Genomic DNA, 20,980 nt, shown 5'->3' with positions numbered 1-20,980 from the left:
AAGATGGCGAGCACAAATACAAGCAGCGAAATTGAAAAAATGAGTGTGAACGCCAATGTAGATCTGATAACGATGGTGCCGTGAAGTGTATAAATGTCCTCTTTCACTTACTGTCTTTAATGTAATGAGCACTGGGTACCTTGGAGTAATGGAAACACTCAAGGTAGTGATGACCTGCTTGGATACATCAGGGGTCCCTGCCTCATGGAGGGATGCCTCAAAGTTGTCAGACAGGACAGATAAGTACCAAATTAGAAAATAGCAAATGCATAGGTAACGGACTGACAACTATAGGCTGCCATTATGTCAAAAACAGAAATACAGACTTCTTATTTATCTCAATAAGCCTGATGTCAAAAACAGAAGTTATGCAGTTTAAAATTTAAACCGTAGTACAAACTATAAAGCAATGTAAACATTTTAGGTAATGTGTGATCACATGAACTGTACAGGCAACAAAATCAGTGTTTAGATCCTAACGGTTCAGCTACCCGGCGGAACTCACCGGGCTTTCATCACGTGTTTCTAGTCGGACATATTTCGATGCCCCTCAATATCCGAATCCGGAAGTAGTGCAGGGTAAATTCACGTGTACGATATGAAAAATACTAAAAAACAAAAGAATGTTTCCAAAAAGGGTAAATTTAAGCCTGGGTCCAAGAGAAGAGAAAAATGCCTCGTTACGTTTGACGACAAAGACAGAGAGTAAGTTTATCGACTCATAACAGTGTTTAAATCGCAGATGTTAGCTAGCATCTTAGCATTAGCCTATCGTAGGTTAGCACCCCATGTTGTCATTGGGTAGCTTTCTCCCAAATATTTGTATTATTTTAATTACTCTTTCCACGTTACTTATGTGTGTGATTAATTAAAGAGTACACCCAAGCACGTTGTTCTGGGCCATCGTTTTCGTTCTCTTATGAGTTTGCCTTAAACTTCAGACGAGGATGTTAATTGGAATTCTAAATATGGATAAAATGCTCCTGGTTAAGTTTGCTTAAGTTGTAGTCACTGTTATGTTGTTTAAATTCTACAAATAAAGCCGTTTGTTAATTAACTGCTGTCTTGTTTCTTACGCGTAATCCTCTTCTGCCCTGGCAGGGATTATTTAACAGGTTTCCATAAAAGGAAGGTGGAGAGAAGGAAAACAGCATTGGCAGAAATTCGAAAGAAGATAAAAGACGAGCAGATCAGAGTCAGAGAAGAAGTAAGTGTTCAGTAAAAAGACTTAAAATCTGTTTCGTTGAGAGCATGTAAGGAAAGAATGCACTGATGACACGTCTGGCTATCTGCTTTCAGAGGCACAAGGAATACATGAGGCTGCTGAAGGAGAGGACAGACGCTCTGCGTGAGTTAAAAGCAAAAGTCTCATCGCTGATCCTTTTACTGATTAGTGACTCTTTGCTTATCGTTGTTGTTGTTTTACCTCACTTTATTCCATCTATCAGAGGAGGCTGAAGATGATCTGGAAGATGCAATAACCGGTAAAACGGAGTCCGTGCAGTACGATCACCCCAGCCACACCGTCACCGTGACAACCATCAGTGAACTCGACCTCTCAGGAGCGCACTTGCTTGGACCAGCAGACAATCCGGTAAACACACTAAATCCACAGTTTGTGGCGGTCATGTGTGTTTTAAATCAGCCTAATTTATGCCAATACTACTGCTCGTAGATCTGTGTGGTCGCTATGAACAAAACTGAAAAACGCAGTTTTATTAACGAGCAGGATTTTTGCTTTCCAGGTTAACGGAGAGTGCAAAGATGAAGAAAATGGGAAAAGAAAGGAGGAGGAAACGAGAGCGATGCCTCGAAAAGCCAGAGATACAATTATGAACAAAAAGTAAGCTGTCTCTCTTTATATGAGCATTAATACGTTCTTCCAGTGACAACCTGAATACTTCCGTATACACCCCAACAATAGAGTGGGGCCATAACGGCGTACTTCAGGTTAGTTTCTTTACTGTGTCTGTCTGCCTGCCGTCCTCCGGCCACTCTGAGTACAGCTGCGTTTCTTTGTATCTCTCCCCCGCTGCTGCAGGATCCGCTCTCTGAACGCGTCGCTCAGCTCTTTCACCTGCAAGAAGAGGAAAGGGAAGCGGGAAGGCGGAAGTGGACGAGGCCGTCAGGCGGACAAGAAACAGAGCGCCGCAGAGGGTAAAAAAAAAGCCGGGAAGTCCACCAAGTGGCAGCGACGTCGACTGACTGGGAAAAAGGTGCATCATCGGGTGTGAAGGAGTGCGGGAGAATTATTGTTATTATAATTTAGTGCTGCAACCGTGAAATGCCACAGGTGAACAGATTGGACTTTTGAGTATTCCGGCTCCTGTGTTTGAGCAGGACGCTTGCCGAGAAGAGTGTACAGTGAAATCGGACTGACGTGAATGCTCTCTGTGCTTCTGTTGGGCCGTCTATCGGACATTTCCAGTGTATCTGCCGCTTGTCTTTTTTTCTCAATTTGTTTTTGTAGTGTTTCCTACTTGATCGTATCAAACTGAATTGTACTTGCCTACATTTTAATGAAATAAAATATTAATCTTGCTAAAAAGTGACCTTGTGATGCATCTCTCAGACTGTCGGTGTGGAATTCTTTTCTTGCTATTGTTTCAAAGGAAATCTGCCGCTGTCGTCAACATCCTCTGCAGAACATCAGGAAATCAACCCTTTGCTCTGTGTTTCCTCATCGCTTGCGTGTGTGGGATCTAAAGGAGAACAAACCACTGTGTTTGATACAGGGTGCGACTTCTTGAATAACCTTTATGATACCAACAGCCAGTGGTATGAACGTATATTAAACCTACACCTCAGCAGTGTTTACTTATTTACGTTAACCTGAGCCAGTGCCTGCCTGCTGTCACTAGCATGAGCGTTTCTGTTCGCTTTCTAAAGCCCATGATATTTAATACAGCCGCACAATAGAGGGACCTGCAGGCCACTGGCTCCATGTTGGCTCTGGGTCGGCGTGTGCTTCACGGCCTCCGCTGTGTTGATCAAGAGCCACCATGGCCGTCATGGTTGCCTCAGTTTCACTCATTGTCAGAGCAGCCAATCGGATGGATTTGAGGGTTTCGGGAGGTCTGGGGAGGATTGCGAGCATGTGGGAGGAGGAGACATGTGCCTGATGGGGGTATGATGGGTACACTCAAAGTGGAGCTAACAACGGGGGCCTCTCTCGTCAGGTAATCATCAATTCTTACTAACCAAGATTATCCTGCTTTGCACCTTTTGTAATTAGTTGATTTAATGTATAGCAGCAACTTGTAGATGAATGTGGATTATTATGCATGTGACGAGCAGGTAGTAACGTTTCTCAGTGTGGAGCTTTGACAGCCGGTTTGAAATGCATTTCATTATCTCTAGTGTGATTAGTGGTCGACGTGATGCAGGGGTAGGGAGGGTTCGCCGGTGACCACAAGGTTGGCAGTTTGAGCCCCGGCTGCTCCATGTCGAAATGTCCCTGAGCAAGACACCTCACACCTAATTGCTCCCCAGGCAAAAATTGTAAAAGCCATGGGTTAAAAAATGCAACGTAAGTGGCTTTGGATAAAAGCGTCAGCTAAATGACCTGTAATGTAATTAGTTATCACCTATTCCTCCACACTTCAGCTTTAGATCATCCATGACGCAATAGATCCTGTTTAGTGCTGCTGCTCTGTGTTTACACATGGTAATGTGTCACAGCCAAGCTCCACAGCACCCTGGGTTTTTTATTCTCAGTATTTTCCCCTTCTTATTTTGAGTCACACTTGTGGATGCTGTGAGAATATATATAATTGTATTTTTTGGTCAGAACAATATTTCTTTATAGCGGCGGTGCAACACATTTCTACTGTTTATGACCCCCAGAAGTTTTCCATTTACACTCATGGCTGCTACAATTTGTTTGATGTCATTGTCATATTCCTCCATGACCCCTTTGCTGTTGCTTGCCAGTTTTCTCCCGAGGCATGCGATGATCGTGGCAGGTTCCCCCTCAGGACCCACCATGCCCCTCTCCGGAAATGAGTTTATCTGCCCCAAGTTCCAGCCCAACATCTTCGACCCCTCCCGCTGCCACGACTGCCTGCGTCAGAGGCGCCTGCACGCCGGCGCGCTGGACAGCGCAGAGACGCAGCAGAAACCCACAGCGGAGGCTGGAATCGGGTCTGAGGCTGGCAAAGACACTGGGATCGGATCAGGCAAAGGAGTGCAGTTAACACCGATCCCATCGCAGGCGGAGGAAAGAGACACCAGCAGCAAGGTGAGAAAGAAGAGAGGGCCGGAGAGGAAGAGGGAGGGAGATGAACACACTGGGTAACCAGGTAACAGGGGTCCAGGTGGGAACACGAGAAGAATGTGTGCTGAGTGATGGGATTAGCTGAGGGCATTAGAAGTCACCAATGAAGTAGAAATACCGTGATGGTGTATGCTTGGTCAAGGAGAAATAGTGAAGAAGAACTGTGAGTGTTACTGAATGGCTTTTGACAGGTTAAATCACCTTGTAAAGTATAATAGGCGTAACAAAGTTTCATGAAATTATTCAGAATAATCTGTTTTCACAACTTGTCGCTTGATTCAAAAGTCAGCTGTTCTGTGTTTGGAAAGAAATCAGGTGCCTCCTAATTTAAAACAATGCAACACGGCCTTCGCGTGGAGACAGTTCATGAGATCGCGTGTGAGTCTTTGTTGCTTTTGAGTTAATCGAGAAAAGGTCAGAGACGGAGAGTGAGCGGCAGGAGCGAGGAGCAGCGTGGAAGCGGTGGCCCCTATTATCTATTAATGAAGTTGGATCACTTACTGCCCTCTTGGGAATCAATTGTTGTATTAGACAGAGAGGACACAAAAAGAGCGGTATGTTTCTATACAGTATTAGTAGTTTATCCTTCTAGCACGTTACTGCTGATATCTGGATACATTAATGTATTTGAGCCCACAGCGGCTCAGGAGTTGTACCAGTGTACCTCCGATACTACAGCTGTAGTATCCTGGAGGCTGCAGAGATGGAGGCCAGTTCTTGACAGCGAGGTCCCAGTTTTGGATCCTTTCTAAGACTTCTTCAGACTCAGAGGTTTTATGGCAAGAAAGAAAAAAGCGGTGAAATATTAATGAGGAGTGCCAGGTCGAGTTACAGAGGTGTAACCCTAATCTAACAGCAGACCGAACATGTGACTGAGTGTCAGCGAGGACAGAGGGGAACGTCACTATTCAGCTAACCCTCCGCCTGGGGAGATGGAGCCGGACATGCAGGTGTAGGAGAGCGACGTCAGCGCTTCTTACTCTGTTACTGAAAGAGAGGTGGAGTTCGCTGAGGCCCCCGTGATTGGCCCGTGTCTCACCGTGTCATCCTATCAGGAGGACTCTGACGGCCTGTCGGTAGTGAGCAGCTGCTGTGACGTCAACGGAGGCCGTCTGGGTTATAGGGAGAGCTCTTTGTGCATCCTGAGTCCCGGCGGTGAGCTTTATATCTGTGACGACGACGAAGACAGCACCGACAGGTAGGACGGCACACGGTGGGGATGAAAAGTCATTTAGGAGAGCTGGAAAGTGGAATTGTAGACTTTAATGTACCATGTTCCGTTTTTCATGTGTTTGACCCCCATTCATGTTCATGTACATCTGGAGGCGTTATCATCTCATTCAGAGTTTTCTCCCCTCATCTTCCCACCTCTGCTCTCGTCATCCAGCTGTCACGACCGTCGACACTACCAAGAGTTCAGCGGCTCTGTCAGCACAGAAGACGATTACCCGCCAATCCGTGGGCGTTCAGCCGACCTCATCATGACCCGGCTCGACCCTCCACCGCATCGGCCCAGCCCTCGGGCCTGGATGGACGAAGCTCGGACCAGAGACAGTTTCAAGGGTCAATCAGGTACATGGAGGCTGACCTGAAATATTGTGACGTTTTGTCAGCCGCTTGATTGATTTTTGTGGAAGGGATACCTTGAAAAGAGTTGGAAAGGTTGCATACATGACACAATGGCAGCATTAGAAGAAGAAATGTAGCTTAGTGTCTCTTATTTGAACCCATGTTGTTTTAAGTATGAGGCCTGTGCACCACTGCTCTTGACCAGTCCCTATCCAGTTACAGGCAAGGTGTTCTTTCCTTGGCAATGCTGTTTGATGTCACCAGCTAAGGTGTCACAGAACAATTATCAGTAATACAATATCGTTCAGTCTGTGTCAGGAAACCTCTGGTAGTAGCTCAGCAGTTGATCTTTGATGATATCTTATTTCTCTTACCCCCAACTCCTCCTCCTTCCAGTCACACTGTGACACTTCTCTTTTTCTTGCAGGGTTAAGAGACGACGTGCAGAAGCGAGAAAGTGGGTATTTCTCCCTGGGGAGGGCAGCGGGTGTCCATTCGCTACGTGATAAAGGGCCGCCTGCTCCGTTCCGCCATTTTGAGAGAGGACATCCTATCTTCAGCAGCAGAAGTGTGGAGCCCAAAGACACCGTCCCTTTCAGAAACCCTAATCTCGGTGTGGCCTTTGAAAGGCAAACGGCGGAGGGTCTAAATGATGACTTGTCTTGGGAAATTGCGCCTTCGTCCCACTATGAAAATGCCGTTGAGGTTGAGGCTCGGGTTGGTCCCCGTTCTCCGAGTCCTACTCCTTTTAAGGTAGCGGAGTCGCTGGCCTCAAAGGGGCGAAAAGGTTTCAGCAGTACCTATGGTCGGGGAAACCCTTCTACTGATGCATCCACCTATCATCAGTCAGGACGCTTTGAGTCCTCAAGGCAAGGCTCGACTCTGCCATCTCGTTCTTCTTCTCCTTCTCGTGGAGACCTACCGTTTAGACGCAACGAGTCGGCCGCTTCTTTCAGCAAGCATAACTTTGATGGTGGAGGGTGGTCTCAAGGGACGGCTCCAGGATCCAGAAACTCAATGCAAAGCTCCCACGGTCGACGCCTCGAGTCAGGAACTTTGCCAAGAAACTTTAAATCATCTGCTGTTTTGGTCAAACCCCAGATCAGCGCTGTTTCTGATTTCCGGAGTGCCTTAAGGAGAACTGAAGCAAACGGGTCTTTGGGTGGTCGAGGTCGTGAGAGCAGGAGCTCGTCTCCCTCGAGGAGGGACCCTTCAGGCCAGATTTCTTTCCACAAAACGGAACTCACCAGCAGTTCCTCTCGTGGATGCCGGAGCGACCCTCGGACTTCATCTCCATCGAGGAGAATGTCCGACAGTCACAGACACTCCCCGCCAAGGAGAAATTACAACTCGTCTAGCCAACCGTCCCTTCATAAATCTGATTCAACTCTGTCTCTAAGCGGACGTGGGCACCACGGGCGCTGTGGCTCCCCCATAAGAGAAGGCTATGATATTGGAAGCCAGGCTCAGCTGCGTACCCCATCAGCTAAGAATGGAGTGAATGACCAGGAACATGAAAGCCCCATTGTGACCACATCCAGGCAAGGTTACCCCACAAGTCCATCAGTTCTTCGTAAGACGGAATCAAGCGTTGTGGCCGGCAGTCGAGGTTGTACCGTCCGTTCTTCCCCTCCTGGAAGGAGAGGCAATGAAAGCCCTACTCCGCATCAGCTTAGGAAAACAGACACCGGTAGTTCTTCACACGGCCGTGGTCGTGAGAGCCGCACTTCCTCACCTTCGAGGAGAAGCTATGAAGCTCCTTCTCGGTCCTTGCAGCGCAAGTCCGAGGCACACAGTTCCGTCCGAAGTCGTGAGAGCCAATATCTGTTGCCCTCAAGAAAAAGCTATGATGCTCCTGATCAGCGCTCACAGCGGAAAGAAGATACTGGCTCCTCCCTGAACACCAAGAGTCACAACAGCCGCGACTCCTCTCCCGCTAGAAAAGGTAGCAGTGACCTGCCAGGCTACTCGATCCTCAGACTGGCCACCAACGGAGATTCCAACCGTTCCCCCCAGAGAAAAAAACCCTCCCATGACTCAAAACCTGACCCCAATCGCTCACCGCGCTCCTGCCGGGGGTTGACTCATTCGCTCCGCAGCTCCTCGTTGTCTCGCGCTGCTTCACCGTCGAGGCAGACCACGAATGGCGGCAGAACAGCATTCGTCACCTTGGAAACACCCGGGAGCCCCGGCAGCATCAGGTCTGGGGTTGGAAGGCGGAGCCATGTCCATCGTTGCCCCTCCCCTAATGACAAGAGGCCCTCCCACCGCGCACGGAGCCCGTCTCCGGCACCTCAGATTCAACTGAGGAAGCACACCTCCTCCCAGAGCTCCATGGAGTCCTCGGAGTCGGTGGGGTCAACTGGACGGAATAGGGAGGAGTACGCCACGTTGGCAGACGTGCCGAAGGTCAAAATCATCCATTACAGAGAAGAGCCAGAGCACGTGGGTCGGACTCAGAACCAGCAGCCTTCTCGGAGACAGGAGCTCTTTAAGCCAGCCAGGTGAGACTCACATTACACCACAGAGGCCGGAAGGAGTGGTGATGACAAAAAAGAATATGCACGTTGGGTCACCTGCAGCAACATCTCAACCCCTGTGAATTCATCTTGATTTCCTGTTCAGACCAAAAAATAGCATCCAAATGTCCAAAAGGTGTTGATAGCAAACTCCTGTGATGTAAATGTAGATGATTCAATCAGATTGAGTACATCCAACCAAATCAGACACACTGAGGACCTGTCTTTGCTGTTTCAGCCACTCCCTGAGCAAGCATCCCTCCAGAGAGTGGGAAGACGCAGGGGACACGGACAGAGACTGGCACTGCGGTGGCAGTGGGTATCTATCTCGAGCCCACTCCTCCACCTCATTGCAGGTAGGCTGGTTGGGGCGAAGGGGAGTTTAATAAAGGATTGAAGCGCCGAGTTAGTAGCGGTTTAAGTCTTTAACAATATTTTATTACAGTAAAGTTGAATAGGGTAGGGATTTCGTTTAGCGACGTCAGTACAGAGAAGGCTGAGGGTTGAGGCACAGGGCACAAAAGCCTGCTCACTATAATCCATTGCATTGGAATTGCTGCTCTGTAGTTTTCAATTCAATTCCTTTGATTTTGTATAAAATTACACATTTGCCTCAGAGGGCTTTTACGGTCTGTACACATGTGACCACCTCTGTCCCAAAACCCTCACATTAGCACAGAAAAAACTCCCCAAGAAAAGAAAAAACACTTCCATGGGGGAAAAAAGGGAAGAAACCTTGGTGAGAACGTTCGAGGACGATCCCTCTCCCGGGATGGACAGACTCCAATGGACGTCATGTGTACAGACTGAAGAGCGTAAAAGATGTACAATACATTTAATTCCTATGACAGAAATGAATCCAATATTAATAGTAGTAAGCCACGTGTACGGCAGGACCACTGCAGGACAACCACCATCATTATGATTTTTAAAAAGTGTGGATGTGAAACTCCAGAGGTTCATTGATCTGCTCAGTCAGGCATTGATTGTCTTCATGACTACGAGGTGTTCCTCTACAGAGGTCCGGCAGTCCCACAGCAGATGAGGGCAGTAACCAGCACAGACCAGAACACATGCAGGTACGTGGCCAGTGTGTTCACTGTCAATGCGCGTGTGGAAACAACCTCGTTGCAACCCGGTGGATTCTCCCGCCATCAATAATGTTTGTAATGGACACAAGAAACCGTCGTTATATCGTCCTTTGTCGTCCTATTTTAAACAAACCCCACATGGTATCTCATTTGCCGCGTTGTCACAGGTGCGGTCTGGAACAGTAAAGGTGTCCTAGCCGCTCACCTGTCTGCAGCCTGGTCGGTGTCTCACTGCACCGACACCCCGCAGGCGCTTCTCTGCGCGCCGCGCTTTGGCAGCTGCGGTCTGCTGGGGCTTGTGTTGAAATTCCTGAACTGAAACCAAGAGAGGGTTTTTTTTTTTGCAAGAGGGGGGGGGGGGTGCCACCTTGTCCGCATGCGCAAAAATATCGTCAGTCAGAAAAAAAAATATCACAAATGAATTAACTTAGTTTTGCGCGTTTGGAGAGCTCGGGGCTGTCAAACGTCTCCGTGCCAAGGACGCGCGCGGGTTTAGGGAGGGGGGGGGGGCACGTTAAAGTAAGAGTGTCTGTCCTCAGGAAGACGTCGCGTCCCCCGCGCGGCCCCCGCTCGTCTGAAGCCACCGGCGGCTCAGCGAGGTGCAGCGGGCTTGTTTGTGAAAACGATCTCCGCGGATCCGCCCAGGAAGTGGCGGAAAGGGCAGAAAGAGCGAGACAGCGAGAGAGAGAGAGCGAGGAAAAGAAAGCGAGAGAGGGACGAGGCAGAAGTTTATCGTTAGCCGCCCACGATTTGACCGAAAGTTGTGAAATAATTACTTGTAAGCGTCTGTCCGCGTTGGGGCACTTCCGCCTCTCGGCTGCGGGCGGAACCCGGCTTCACGCAGCGAGCCGCGGGCTGAATGGCGGGTTGCGATCGCCTCTCGCGTCACGTCGGAGTCCTCCGTGGAAGTCCCGAGGCTTTGAGCTAGTCCGAGCCGTGCCAGGGAGGGAGAGCTAACGGTGCTTTCTGCCTTTTGTATTTTGCCCCCCCGGATCCTGCTATCATGACGGTAAGTTGCACCTCGAGGGCCGTTGTGTTTCTCCTGCCCCTCCTTCCCGAATGTGCAGATCACACACACACATGTGTGTGTATAATGTGTGTGTGTATTTATATACATGTTTAATGAGCTGGCATTCTTCTCTGTGGTGTGGTGTGGTTTGGTTTGGTTTGGTTTGGTGGGGCATGTGTGTAGATGGTGACAATTTTAATGGACGTGCATTTGTTTGCCTCCAGGCGCGTGCACGTGCGCGCTAACGATACGTGGGCTCGAACCGACTCATTCTGCTCCTGTGACTCGTCCAACGCACCTACATGCACCTACATGCATCTATAGGCTCATACGAAACCACGCGTGCTGTGTTCGTATGACGGATACGAACACACCGTGTGGTGTTGTTGTTGTTGTTGTTTACGGTAACAGGAAGTGTCATCAACCTGCTGGTTGATGACACTTCCAGCTCGTACTTTTTACAGCCACCTCAGACGTGTTTCCACAGCACTTTGTCTCCTGTTTGCGCCCAGCAAAGACACACACACACACACACACACACACTGCAGCAGCTGTCATCCCCATGGGTGCACACATGTGTGATGGGGCTGCAGGCCTCTCCCCACCGTGCACAGAGATAATCCATCTCAGTGAACAGAACCCGGCAGAGAGGAGCTGTGCTGCTCTGGAAGGACAAAGGCCCACACACACACACACACACACACACACACAGTACTTTTCTGTGGGAATGTGAGACGGGAAGAATGGACGTTGTCTCGCGCTGTCACCAGCGTTTGACCCTTTGGCGACGCGGAGGAGCGCTGCGGTAATTTGGGTCACTGTGATCAGACGCTGCCCCTTTTTGTTCCGGGTCCTCTTTGACCTCGATGCGTGGGCATGTGTTGACTTGGAGGAATTCATGATAACGTCTGACGCATCGCGGCGTGCTCCCGCAGTCTAGTAGTTGCACTTTCTATCTTTATAAGATGCAACAAATAAAACCAGCTTCTCTTTTACCTAATGTTCCAGCCGTTGTTTTGGATTGGGATTTCTCCAGATGTGTGTGTGTGTGTGTGTGTGTGTGTCATTGATTCCTGGTAAAAGGGTATTGACATGGGACGCTATCTCCCTAATACGGTGTTGCTGACTCACACAGTCTACTGGACGGCACCAAACCTTTTTAAATCTGAGATTAAAAAGAGATCAGTGGCGTAGATGAACTGGTTTAGGGAAAAACAGGGTTGTACTGTGGCCCACAGGAACCCAACCGACGCCAGAAGGGGAGTATAAATACAGACGTGGTGGTTAGAGATGAGGGAACAGACGGACGTTATTTTCGGGTGCCAACACACAGGGAGCTGAGCGAAACGACGCAGGGAGGGAATATGATACATACATTAAAACGCTGCAGTGGAGAGCGAGAGAGAGAAAAGAAGGCGGGAGATGACGAATGCAGAAAGATTTAAACGTGTGGAATGCAAACGTTCGGAAGGGAAAGATAAGCAGAGCGAGGAATGTGCGTTGGGGGGAGAACAAGTTGCCTAATCTTTATCTGTGATCGCCACATCGTGAGGTACCGAACGCGTGTTTCCTTCTTCCTGTCAGCGCGTCAAACTCAGGCCTGCCCCTCGCAAACATTGTAGAGCAGCTAAAGCTTGTTTTTAAGCACCTCTTCCACTGCTCGCCGCCCAGCTGGAGCAACAGACGTGTGCTAAACACGAGTTATTATCACCGACATTACTGCGCCGCAGATTCCACGAGCATCACTGATGTGCTGATTAGTTCCTAATCACTTTTTAGACATTTCTGTTCACATCTCGTACACACACACACACGTGTCCTTTCTATGGATTTTTCTCTCTCTTTACGTGGCAACTGCCTTTTCTTCACGTATGTGGTGTGACGCAAACCTGTTAACAAGAAAAGGCTTTGTTGGAGGACTGCAACATGTATAATACCATCAAGTGCTGAATAAGTAGATTGTTTTGGCATCTGAAAGTACTCAACGGATTAAAAGAAATTGGAGGACTGTAAATAAGCGCTCATTCAACAATTTATGGTTGAAATTCACTCATTATAAGTCGCTTTGGATAAAAGCGTCAGCTAAATGACATGTGATGTAATTCAACCAACTGCCCCAGTTTCAAAATGCATTTGGTTGGTTTATTCGCTTTATGGCAAAGAAAGTCTGCTGCACGGTGTCGTCTGTCTTGTACAATCGTAGCATAAACTCAGGGTGGTGCGGTCGACCGCAATTGCTTACAAATTATATTTAGAATAGGGTTTGTCCTGGGTTTCATTTCTCCTTTTCTCTGCTGTCCTCTTTCACTTTCTCCGGGTCCTTCCTTCGAGCTTCGTGTCGGCTCATTCAGAGGACGGTCAGTGAATGCGTGTTCTCTTCGCCCCGCAGCCCGACCTCCTGAACTTCAAGAAGGGATGGATGTCCAAACTGGACGAGAGCGGCGAGGTAATGGAACGGGCTCCGCCCACTCTCTCTCCACCGCCGTCTTCCTCTCCTCCCCTCGGGTTTCAATAGGACGCCTTCCTGTGGTCATTTGTTGTCATGGCGACGCAGTCGGCGTTACCGTGTCAGATATTGTGGTTGTTTGAGTCGCTGTTCTCGGGTCAGTTTTGGATAACTTGAGGTCTGCTGTGTTCCTTTAGTGGAAGAAGCATTGGTTTGTTCTGACGGATGCTGGGCTGAAGTACTACAGAGACTCGAGTGCAGAGGAGGTAAATACATATTTCTCAAATTGACACCGTTGATGTGACATTTACTTACGTGCATTGTGTTGATTCATGTGAAACGTACCATTTGTCTGCGTGTTCTGTGCAGAAAGACGACTTGGACGGAGAGATTGACCTTAAATCCTGTGTGAAGGTGTGCGAGTTTGACGTGGAGAAGAACTATGGGTTTCAGGTACAGGTGAGTATCTCTGTTACGGGTCATAGACTGATTGTTCTGTTCTTCTTATGTCGTCCCGGTTGTGACCCGTCTGTGTGTTGACCCGGCCTTTCCTCCTCGGCTCTGCAGACACGGGAAGCCGCGCACACGCTGTCCGCCATGACGGCCGGGATCAGGCGGAACTGGATCGAGGTTTTGAAGAAGTGCATCCGGCCCGGCAGCTCTCCAGACCTCACGCAGTAACTGCTTTTGAATTGTTAAATATATAAATAAGCAACTTTAGAAGTGGAACGAATTACCTTTTGCATCGCTGTTGTCACATTTTCTTGCCCTGCCTCAATGAAATCGGGGGAATTGTCTGTGTCGTACTTTGATCATACGTTGGCCATATGAAATGTAGCTAAGTTTACTGGTTCTGTTCCTCAGCTTCCTCCATTATATCGTTCATATTTGTTGCCTTTTCACCGTTTTGACATCAAAATACGTCGTCCGCGTGACTCGTGTGGATCCAAACTGTTTTCATTTGCGTCCCGCTGATCCTGCAGCGTCCATTGAAATTACGCAAATTAGGCGATGATGTCCCCCTTTTCACTCCTTATGCAGGTATCCTTTGTAGCACAAAGAGGTGTTTCATACCCAAAGTAGCTCTTCACTTTCACTTCGATGTGTTAAAATTCTAGAAGCATTTCTCTTTTTTTTTTTTTTAATATTTTTTTAATTATGTAAATTGTAGCTTTCACCTTTTTAGGCCTTTTTTAAGAGAAGAATCAGCCTCTAAATGCAGATAAGAGGCTCTGTTCCTCACTCCGCACCTTCGGCTTTGCGTGTCAGTCACTGTGCCTGTGGCCCCGATGTGTTTTCACAGTGACAGCAGAGGATCGTAAGCTGCCGATGTCCTTATTTCACGCTTAGTTTGTGACTCCCCACTTCTTCATATGACTAAAGTCCGATAAGCTGAGGATAAGAAGTATCAGTTTCTTGGCTTTGCGTTTTCTCTCCAGATTACCCGACGGCAGCAGCGACAAGGAAAACTCCCATTCCCGCTTCCCGCCGGCCTCCCGCCGGCCGGCCTCTCGCCACGCCGACGCCGTTCAGCCGGACTCCGCCGCCCCCGCTCACCGCCGGTTCGACTGCGTGGAGCTGTCCCCCGTGCCCGCCCCCGCCGGCCGGAGGGAAGCGGCGGAGGGGCAGGGGCGGGAGCACGTCCAGTGGCAGGAGGAGAGGAACACGAGCAGCCAGTGGGAGGCCGTGCTGTCCAGGAAGGGCACCGGCGGCGGATCCAACCACAGGGCGCGCTCGGAGGACGAGATCGAGAGCAAGTGGGCCGAGTTTGAGCGCTTGCCGTTGAAGGAGATGAGCTCCTTGCCGCCGATGGGCTCGCGCTCCTCCAGCCAGTCGGCCAACGAGGCGCTGCAGAGGGAGGTAGTGCGTGGAGATGATTTTTTTTTTCCTTTCCCAATTTGCAAATTGAATAGAATGCAAATGAGCTCATCTGTCGGGATGAAGTCCTCATGTGCTCTTTCTTCCACTGTTTTTCTGACCTGTTCTGTCTCTGTGTGCTGCGCTTGTTTGGTTTGAATCCGCCTGCGTGGTCTCTGCCCCCGATACGCAGGCCTCCGAGAAGCCGAAGTGCATGTGTCGTTTAATTACACTATTACCGCATCATGCTGCAGGCTGGACGCTTCCTTTTGTGTTGAATCTAATCAGGATTTGAAAGGTCGCCAGCGATCGGGGTCAAAGTTCAGCTTTGAGAATCACAATCACAAGATAGTACATTCATAGGCCTGTGCCCCCCCCCGTCGCTCAGTGGGCTTTACCTCCATCCTCGTGTCTTTCACAGGTGGCGTCACTGAGGCAGCAGCTGGAGCAGCTTCAGGTGGGGGGAGGGCGGTTGGGGGGAGGAGGAGGAGGAGGAGGTGGTAGCGGTGTGAGAGGGGGCTGTGGCCCCGAGGCCCCCTGCGGCCGCAGCCTGGTGGCCATGGAGCGGGCCCACCGACAGGCGATGGAGGAGCTGCAGAAGCAGCATGACCGCCAGCTGAAGGAGCTGGAGGCGGAGCAGGAGAGGCGGCTGCAGGAGGAGACCCGGGACACGGCGAGAGGTCAGCACACCGGACTGGGGGGGGGGGTGAAAGAGTGTCATGACCACATCCTCAACTGTGGAAGCAGCTTTAAGGGTTTAGTACGATAAAGACGTGTAGTCAGAGCTGTCTTTGGGGGGGGGGGGGTCAAAGGTCAAATTGAATTGGTAAGGAAAGAGTCAATAATGCGTAGTGGCATCATTCCACTTCCATGTTAGAACTGTATGTTGTTGAATGTTTTTTAGTATTTTTCAAGTGCAGGGTCACATATTTAGCCTCAGTTGGCTGAGCCCCGCCCCCCCGCCCCCCCCCCCCCCCCCCTCCTTGTGGGGGTCCCTGAACTTCCCCAATCAGGAAAAGCCTCCAGTCGTTAACGTCCAGTAGAGACACCACATGGGAGTTGCGTCACGCTTTCCTTGCCTGCGTTTCAGTAATGGAGGCTTTGAAGAAGAAGCTGAAAGACGAGCTGGAGAAAGAGGTGGAGCGAGTCAGAAGGCTGAGCAGCGGGGGGCTGGACTCACGGACCATGCGAGGCCAACAACAGTAAGTGGCTTCAAATCCGGCCAGAGGGACATTTGCATGCTTGGGGAAATAGAAGAGCATATCCCTCTCGTACCTTTACCTGCAGCTGGTGCAAACACCGGCCGTTTGGCTGAAAAGCTCTTGTGCTTTTAAAGTGAGGATTACCGGGCCACAAAGGGATTAAAGGTCGAATTAAACGTTCCGGGTTCCCTGTCTGCTGGAGGCCATCAGGCCCCGTCGGCCCTGTTAGGCTCTTGAGGAATGTGGGAGAATTCGGTCATGGATTGGTTTTCCTTTGTGAGCTGCACAAGGCGCTCTGACCGGGCGCCGTGTCAGTAGCTGCTACTGGAACCTGCATTTTAGGGCTTATCCGAGCTGCTTACTCAGCCCCCCCCCCACTACACTCCTTTGCACGTTCTTCCTTATTTTTGTGGTTATTGGTCATGACCGGTGTATGTGTTTCAAAACCGCTCTAGGAAATACTTCCATCTTGAAAATGGTGGCAAAAGCAGCCGCATGTTGCTGTCATTAAATATGAAACGCTATTCTAGTTTACTTAAGAGGGTCGAGCACTGCAGAATAATGGAGCGATCACAGCGCGGCAGATATATGACTTCATCTCTTTTGCATTTTGATTCATATAATTGTTTCTTTTGCAATTCCTGCTGCTCTCACAGCGAAAAGAAAGCAGGTAAAGTGACGTACGTTCTGCAGCAGTTATCGCTTCTTATTTCGGCATCTCACTCTCCTGTGCATTTCCCCTCAGGGAAGAAACCCAGGGCCTCCAAAGAGAGCTGGCCGGACTGTCCGAGCGCTACTCTCAGAAGTGTCTGGAGCTGAACCGAGCCGAGCAGAACAGCGCCGAGAGAGAGCGGGAGATCAGCCGCAAAGAGCGGGACATGGAGCAGCTGAGGAAAGAGAACCAGGTGATTTCTTGTGTTTTTTATTTTTTTAATGCACAGTGCGGTTCATAAGTGTTTTTTTTTTAAAGGATTTTGAGAAGCGTCCGTCACAAAGACAAAACATTTTCCTCCGCAGGACTTGAAGGCCCGTCTGGCGGCGGAGATCAGTCGCTCGCGATCCTCCGTCTCGCATCACGGCTCGGAGAACAGCAAAGACAGGACGCCGTGCGAGCTGGAGGTAACCGCTCTTGATACTGGAAGTAGATGACGCGGGTATTTGTAACTTCCTGAACTGACGGCAAGTGTGAAAAATATCCCCCACTCCATTTAGACTTTTAAAAAAGGCTAAAAAGAGTTCTGTGGGGGCAGAAGCCTCAGCGGTAAATCCTGCAAAACTTGGACAAGTTAAGTCTTTTATTATACATGGACTTTGGAAATGACAGAGAACGCCACTTGGTTCATCATAAATCCGCCAGAACACAATTGTGTTTTTTCTTCTTGGACTTAAGTAATAATTATAGTGATTTATGGGATTAACTTTGTTGTTTTGATGTTTTTCTGCCAGGTTCTTCTCAGGGTGAAAGAAAACGAGATTGAGTACCTACACAAGGAGATCAGCTGTCTGAGGAACGAGCTGCAGTTCCTGAACACGGTACTTCATTTACTTATCCAATGAGCATCGTGGAATGTTAATTATTTTAACGGGGTCAGTACGCGTTTCATACGCTGGATTCCTTTCAGAGAATTTTTCTAGATCTTCTGCCGTATTTTATGAAAAGTTACAATTTTAATATGAAAAATGACCTTTAAGAAAACGCACTGGGATGAATCTTTATAATTTGCTTGGTTGGTCAAAAAACACCTGGGCGGCCCTTTTAGATTAGGATGGGAATGTTTATGACACTGTACCTTCCCGACTCTGTTGTTGCCCGCTGCCTCTCTGGTAAACGGCAAGTTTGTTTTTCGTGTGACGTCACGCTACGGCCCGGCTAGCGTAGCGATGAATGCCGCACAGCGAGGAGCTTTTAATGAGGCTCCGCCTCTCCGCCCCGCAGGAGAAGCGGCTGGCAGGCGAACGCTACGCGGAGGTGATGGAGCAGCTGAGCGGGATGAAGGGCCGGAGCGAGCGAGAGATCCAGAGTCTGAAGGAGCACCTGAGGCTGGCCATGGCCGCTCTGCAGGAGGGGCAGAAGCTGGGAAACAGCCTGGACCACTGAGCGGCTGCTGCCGTACCGGGAGGCAGGTACGCCGGCGACGACTCGCCATCTACGTGGAGATTGCCTGGGGCACACGTTTGATGGTCATGTGTTTCTGCCTGTGTGTTTTATGATTCTGCAGGTGTGTCCGCACCACGGTGACTGAATCAAATGAGGTATTCAGCGGCAACAAGAAGCGCAGGACTTGGGCGGCTGTGTGGGGACCATGATAGTGCCTCAGTGTTCAACCCTTCTGCCGACGAGCAGCATAGAGTAGCTATTAGCTGGTTTTATTACACTGGGCCACACACGTTATATAAAACTGCACTTTTTATGTTTTAGTTTAGCTTTCGCTTGCTTCGAGTGCAAGAATGAATGAGTGCGCATTTGGTCTGAAAACTGGAATATTCGTTGAGCGACTTTTTTTTTTTTGTAATATTATTATCATCAGGTATTGTAGATAAGAGTTCATACTGTATCAGCCTTCTCTGTTCATACATCAGATCTACTGTCATCTACGTTTTGTATTTTGTACAGCTTTTGGGTCATTTTTAATCTGTGAAAATGCCTTGTGTTTCTTTAGAAATGGGAGTTTATCATTTGCTGTAATTACTTTTTGTTACCTGGAGAGAAGTGGGCCTATGTAGTCTCATGTCTATGAACATCACATTGGGATTACTACAGGACCACGCGGCAAACGTTTTTAATTCCCGGCAGGCTGAATTGGTTGATCTCTGATTGTATAGCTGTTAAATGAATTTTGTCCCACATCACAGATGTCTATTTTTTAAACAACGGCTGAGAAGCAGGAACTCTACAGCTTCCAGACCGCCCTGATCATTGTTGGCATGTGCCACCACTTAACAAATGACAGGTGTTGCATCAATGAGCCAAATGTTTTTTATTGACAGAATGAATTGTGATTAAAAAAATGACATATCTACCTGCCTTTTTGGAAATATATTTCATATTTAATGTACCGTAGAGCCCGTATCATCTTTATAAATTATACACAATTTTTGCAATCAATAAAATAAGTTCAACAGAAACATGCTCTCTGTCCCTTTTTACACATGACATTTCATGTAATGTTGATTTTTAGACTGACTGTCTTGGACCGTTCCTTCCACTAGGGGGCACCGCCCTGTTTCTCAACGTGACACCGTCGAAGAAGTAAAATCGGAAACGCCGTGACGTCACAGCAGTCATGGCGTCCACGGCGGCGACCCGATCAGCAGCTGGAGCCGCTAAAGTTGTTAAGCCTCTTTTTAGCCGGGACCTGGACGAAGCTAAGCGCAGGGTCCGGGAGCTGTACCGAGCCTGGTACCGAGAGGTCCCCAACACCGGTACGTGGCTCTTTTGTGGCAGCGGGACGGGGACGTTATTTAAAACGCCGCGTCAAGGTCGCGTCTATGTGGAGGACCAGTGCAGCCAACATTAGCTGTTAGCTAACAGCATCCAAACCATAACAGACAGATTTAACATTGTTTGTAAACGATAAAGCTAAATGAATATTAAGTAACCCCGACGCGTTTGGACTAATTTACTTCCTGGCGCATATATCTGGTTCCATAAATAAATAACGGGGCTGGCAGCTCTATTTAGAAGAACACTTGTGAAAACTGCTTTTGTCACTAGCCTACACGTACAGTAGATATGCTTCATATTAGCCACATGTCCTCCTTGGATATCAGGTGTCATGTGTCCTGGACAACCTTAATCAATCCCCTTGTAGTCAAAACCTTGTTGAAACAAGGCTGTAATGCATGTTTCCATATTGCTCCAGTGAAAACGTGACAGACACACACTGTTTGACATTGAGCTGAACACCTTACAGATCTCATTATGTAACCATGATGATTGAAACCCATTCCTCATATTGATGGTGAAGTTATACTGTTGGAGTAAAATGACATGTAATGTAAATTGCAGTAAAGACATTGCAATGGCACCCACACATGTCTGAGCGCGGGACTGGCCCTGTATCAAACAAACAAACCTTTTTCCTCCACACCGCTAATTCTGTACAAAAACACCTCACTCCTGTTGTACAGAAGAGAACTTGCAACATGTATATCTCTCTCTCTCTCTCTCTCACTACAGTGGCAACCTTTCAGCTGGACATCAAAACGCGCCAGGGAAGAGACAAAGTGAGGGAGATGTTTGACAAAAACAAGCATGTCACTGACCCCCGTGTGATCGACATGTTAGTCATTAAGGTAAAAACAGGCTGAACTTTGATTTTACTTTTCTGATTGAAGCAGTGGGTCATTTTGCCCTTGGAGATGTTTCATTGACAATCCAATCGCAGTTGGCTGACAGAAAGTAGGCTTCTGGAGTGTGTTGTAACATTTTCCATTTGTCTTTAACCACCAGGGGAAAATGGAGCTTCAAGAAACAATCCATGTCTGGAAGCAGAAGACCCACATTATGCGCTATTTTCACGAGACTGAGCAGCCTCGTGCCACCGACTTCCTGTCCAAATTCTACGAGGGCCACAACCCATGAACTGTTTGGGCAACTGCTGACCTCTGACCTCTATGCTTGTGTCCTGTATGACAGATGTTTCCCTTTGATGTAAATACACACTTAACACTCACATATCTACAGTTGTCTTTTATTGGGATTGTCTTAAAGGAACAGTTCAACTAATAACTCACTAAAACTGAATCCAGAGACACTGTTGTGATCAGTTGTTATTTTGCAGGCAGACAGTTGGTAAATAAACACAATATTTTTCCCAACAGCATCTTTAAGTTATTGTGAGTAGCAGTTGGATTCAATTTTCATGAGATGTTTCTGTCTCCAAAGTAAATCTATTTGAATGTAAAGATTGCACACTTGTTAAAGAGCAACATAAGATGTGTTTTGGATGAACTGTTCCTTTAACATGGTATGAAAAATGTGATTAATGTATTTTGTGAATCTGCTAAT

The 20,980-nt window shown here is 48.4% G+C and overlaps 4 protein-coding genes across 5 annotated transcripts; all 4 read left to right on the top strand.

Annotated features, from left to right (window-relative positions):
* Positions 1-11: 11 nt before the first annotated feature.
* On the top strand, positions 12-2,548 carry nol12 (nucleolar protein 12). Its single transcript, XM_040191502.2, has 6 exons — positions 12-705; positions 1,102-1,207; positions 1,300-1,348; positions 1,449-1,594; positions 1,746-1,843; positions 2,042-2,548. Exons 1-6 carry the CDS (start codon positions 599-601, stop codon positions 2,232-2,234), a joined length of 699 nt encoding a protein of 232 aa, XP_040047436.2. The 5' UTR covers positions 12-598; the 3' UTR covers positions 2,235-2,548.
* A 2,660-nt stretch (positions 2,549-5,208) lies between these two features.
* Positions 5,209-9,774, top strand: LOC120827402 (uncharacterized). Its single transcript, XM_078084732.1, has 7 exons — positions 5,209-5,226; positions 5,332-5,474; positions 5,664-5,848; positions 6,273-8,349; positions 8,603-8,720; positions 9,384-9,465; positions 9,623-9,774. The coding sequence occupies exons 1-7, from the start codon at positions 5,209-5,211 to the stop codon at positions 9,772-9,774; spliced, it is 2,775 nt and encodes a 924-aa protein (XP_077940858.1).
* A 13-nt stretch (positions 9,775-9,787) lies between these two features.
* On the top strand, positions 9,788-19,095 carry triobpb (TRIO and F-actin binding protein b). Of its 2 annotated transcripts, none has more exons than XM_040190257.2 (13): positions 9,788-10,464; positions 12,854-12,910; positions 13,108-13,176; positions 13,280-13,369; positions 13,478-13,587; positions 14,350-14,770; positions 15,189-15,447; positions 15,858-15,969; positions 16,715-16,874; positions 16,987-17,088; positions 17,416-17,502; positions 17,906-18,089; positions 18,189-19,095. In XM_040190257.2, the coding sequence occupies exons 1-12, from the start codon at positions 10,459-10,461 to the stop codon at positions 18,065-18,067; spliced, it is 1,635 nt and encodes a 544-aa protein (XP_040046191.2). In that variant the 5' UTR covers positions 9,788-10,458; the 3' UTR covers positions 18,068-18,089; positions 18,189-19,095. The 2 variants fall into 2 exon arrangements, with proteins under 2 accessions (XP_040046191.2, XP_040046190.2); XM_040190256.2 differs by having other exon boundaries at positions 17,906-18,093.
* A 127-nt stretch (positions 19,096-19,222) lies between these two features.
* Positions 19,223-20,645, top strand: ndufa6 (NADH:ubiquinone oxidoreductase subunit A6). Its single transcript, XM_040190258.2, has 3 exons — positions 19,223-19,392; positions 20,150-20,265; positions 20,423-20,645. Exons 1-3 carry the CDS (start codon positions 19,254-19,256, stop codon positions 20,552-20,554), a joined length of 387 nt encoding a protein of 128 aa, XP_040046192.1. The 5' UTR covers positions 19,223-19,253; the 3' UTR covers positions 20,555-20,645.
* Positions 20,646-20,980: the final 335 nt, after the last annotated feature.

The sequence above is a fragment of the Gasterosteus aculeatus genome, chromosome 11 (assembly GCF_964276395.1).
Source record: "Gasterosteus aculeatus chromosome 11, fGasAcu3.hap1.1, whole genome shotgun sequence".
Classification (NCBI taxonomy): domain Eukaryota; kingdom Metazoa; phylum Chordata; class Actinopteri; order Perciformes; family Gasterosteidae; genus Gasterosteus; species Gasterosteus aculeatus.
This window is presented reverse-complemented; position numbering and strand designations above follow the sequence as displayed.

Coding starts and splice junctions, on each gene's coding strand:
- triobpb (XM_040190257.2), top strand. Junction 15,970..16,714: donor ACCATGCGAGGCCAACAACA/GTAAGTGGCTTC, acceptor ATTTCCCCTCAG/GGAAGAAACCCAGGGCCTCC. Junction 17,503..17,905: donor AGCTGCAGTTCCTGAACACG/GTACTTCATTTA, acceptor TCCGCCCCGCAG/GAGAAGCGGCTGGCAGGCGA.
- LOC120827402 (XM_078084732.1), top strand. Junction 5,849..6,272: donor CAGTTTCAAGGGTCAATCAG/GTACATGGAGGC, acceptor TTTTTCTTGCAG/GGTTAAGAGACGACGTGCAG. Junction 9,466..9,622: donor ACGTGGCCAGTGTGTTCACT/GTCAATGCGCGT, acceptor GCGTTGTCACAG/GTGCGGTCTGGAACAGTAAA.
- ndufa6 (XM_040190258.2), top strand. CDS start 19,254: ATGGCGTCCACGGCGGCGACCCGATCAGCAGCTGGAGCCGCTAAAGTT. Junction 19,393..20,149: donor CCGAGAGGTCCCCAACACCG/GTACGTGGCTCT, acceptor CTCTCACTACAG/TGGCAACCTTTCAGCTGGAC. Junction 20,266..20,422: donor TCGACATGTTAGTCATTAAG/GTAAAAACAGGC, acceptor TTTAACCACCAG/GGGAAAATGGAGCTTCAAGA.
- nol12 (XM_040191502.2), top strand. CDS start 599: ATGAAAAATACTAAAAAACAAAAGAATGTTTCCAAAAAGGGTAAATTT. Junction 706..1,101: donor TTTGACGACAAAGACAGAGA/GTAAGTTTATCG, acceptor CTGCCCTGGCAG/GGATTATTTAACAGGTTTCC. Junction 1,595..1,745: donor TTGGACCAGCAGACAATCCG/GTAAACACACTA, acceptor TTTGCTTTCCAG/GTTAACGGAGAGTGCAAAGA.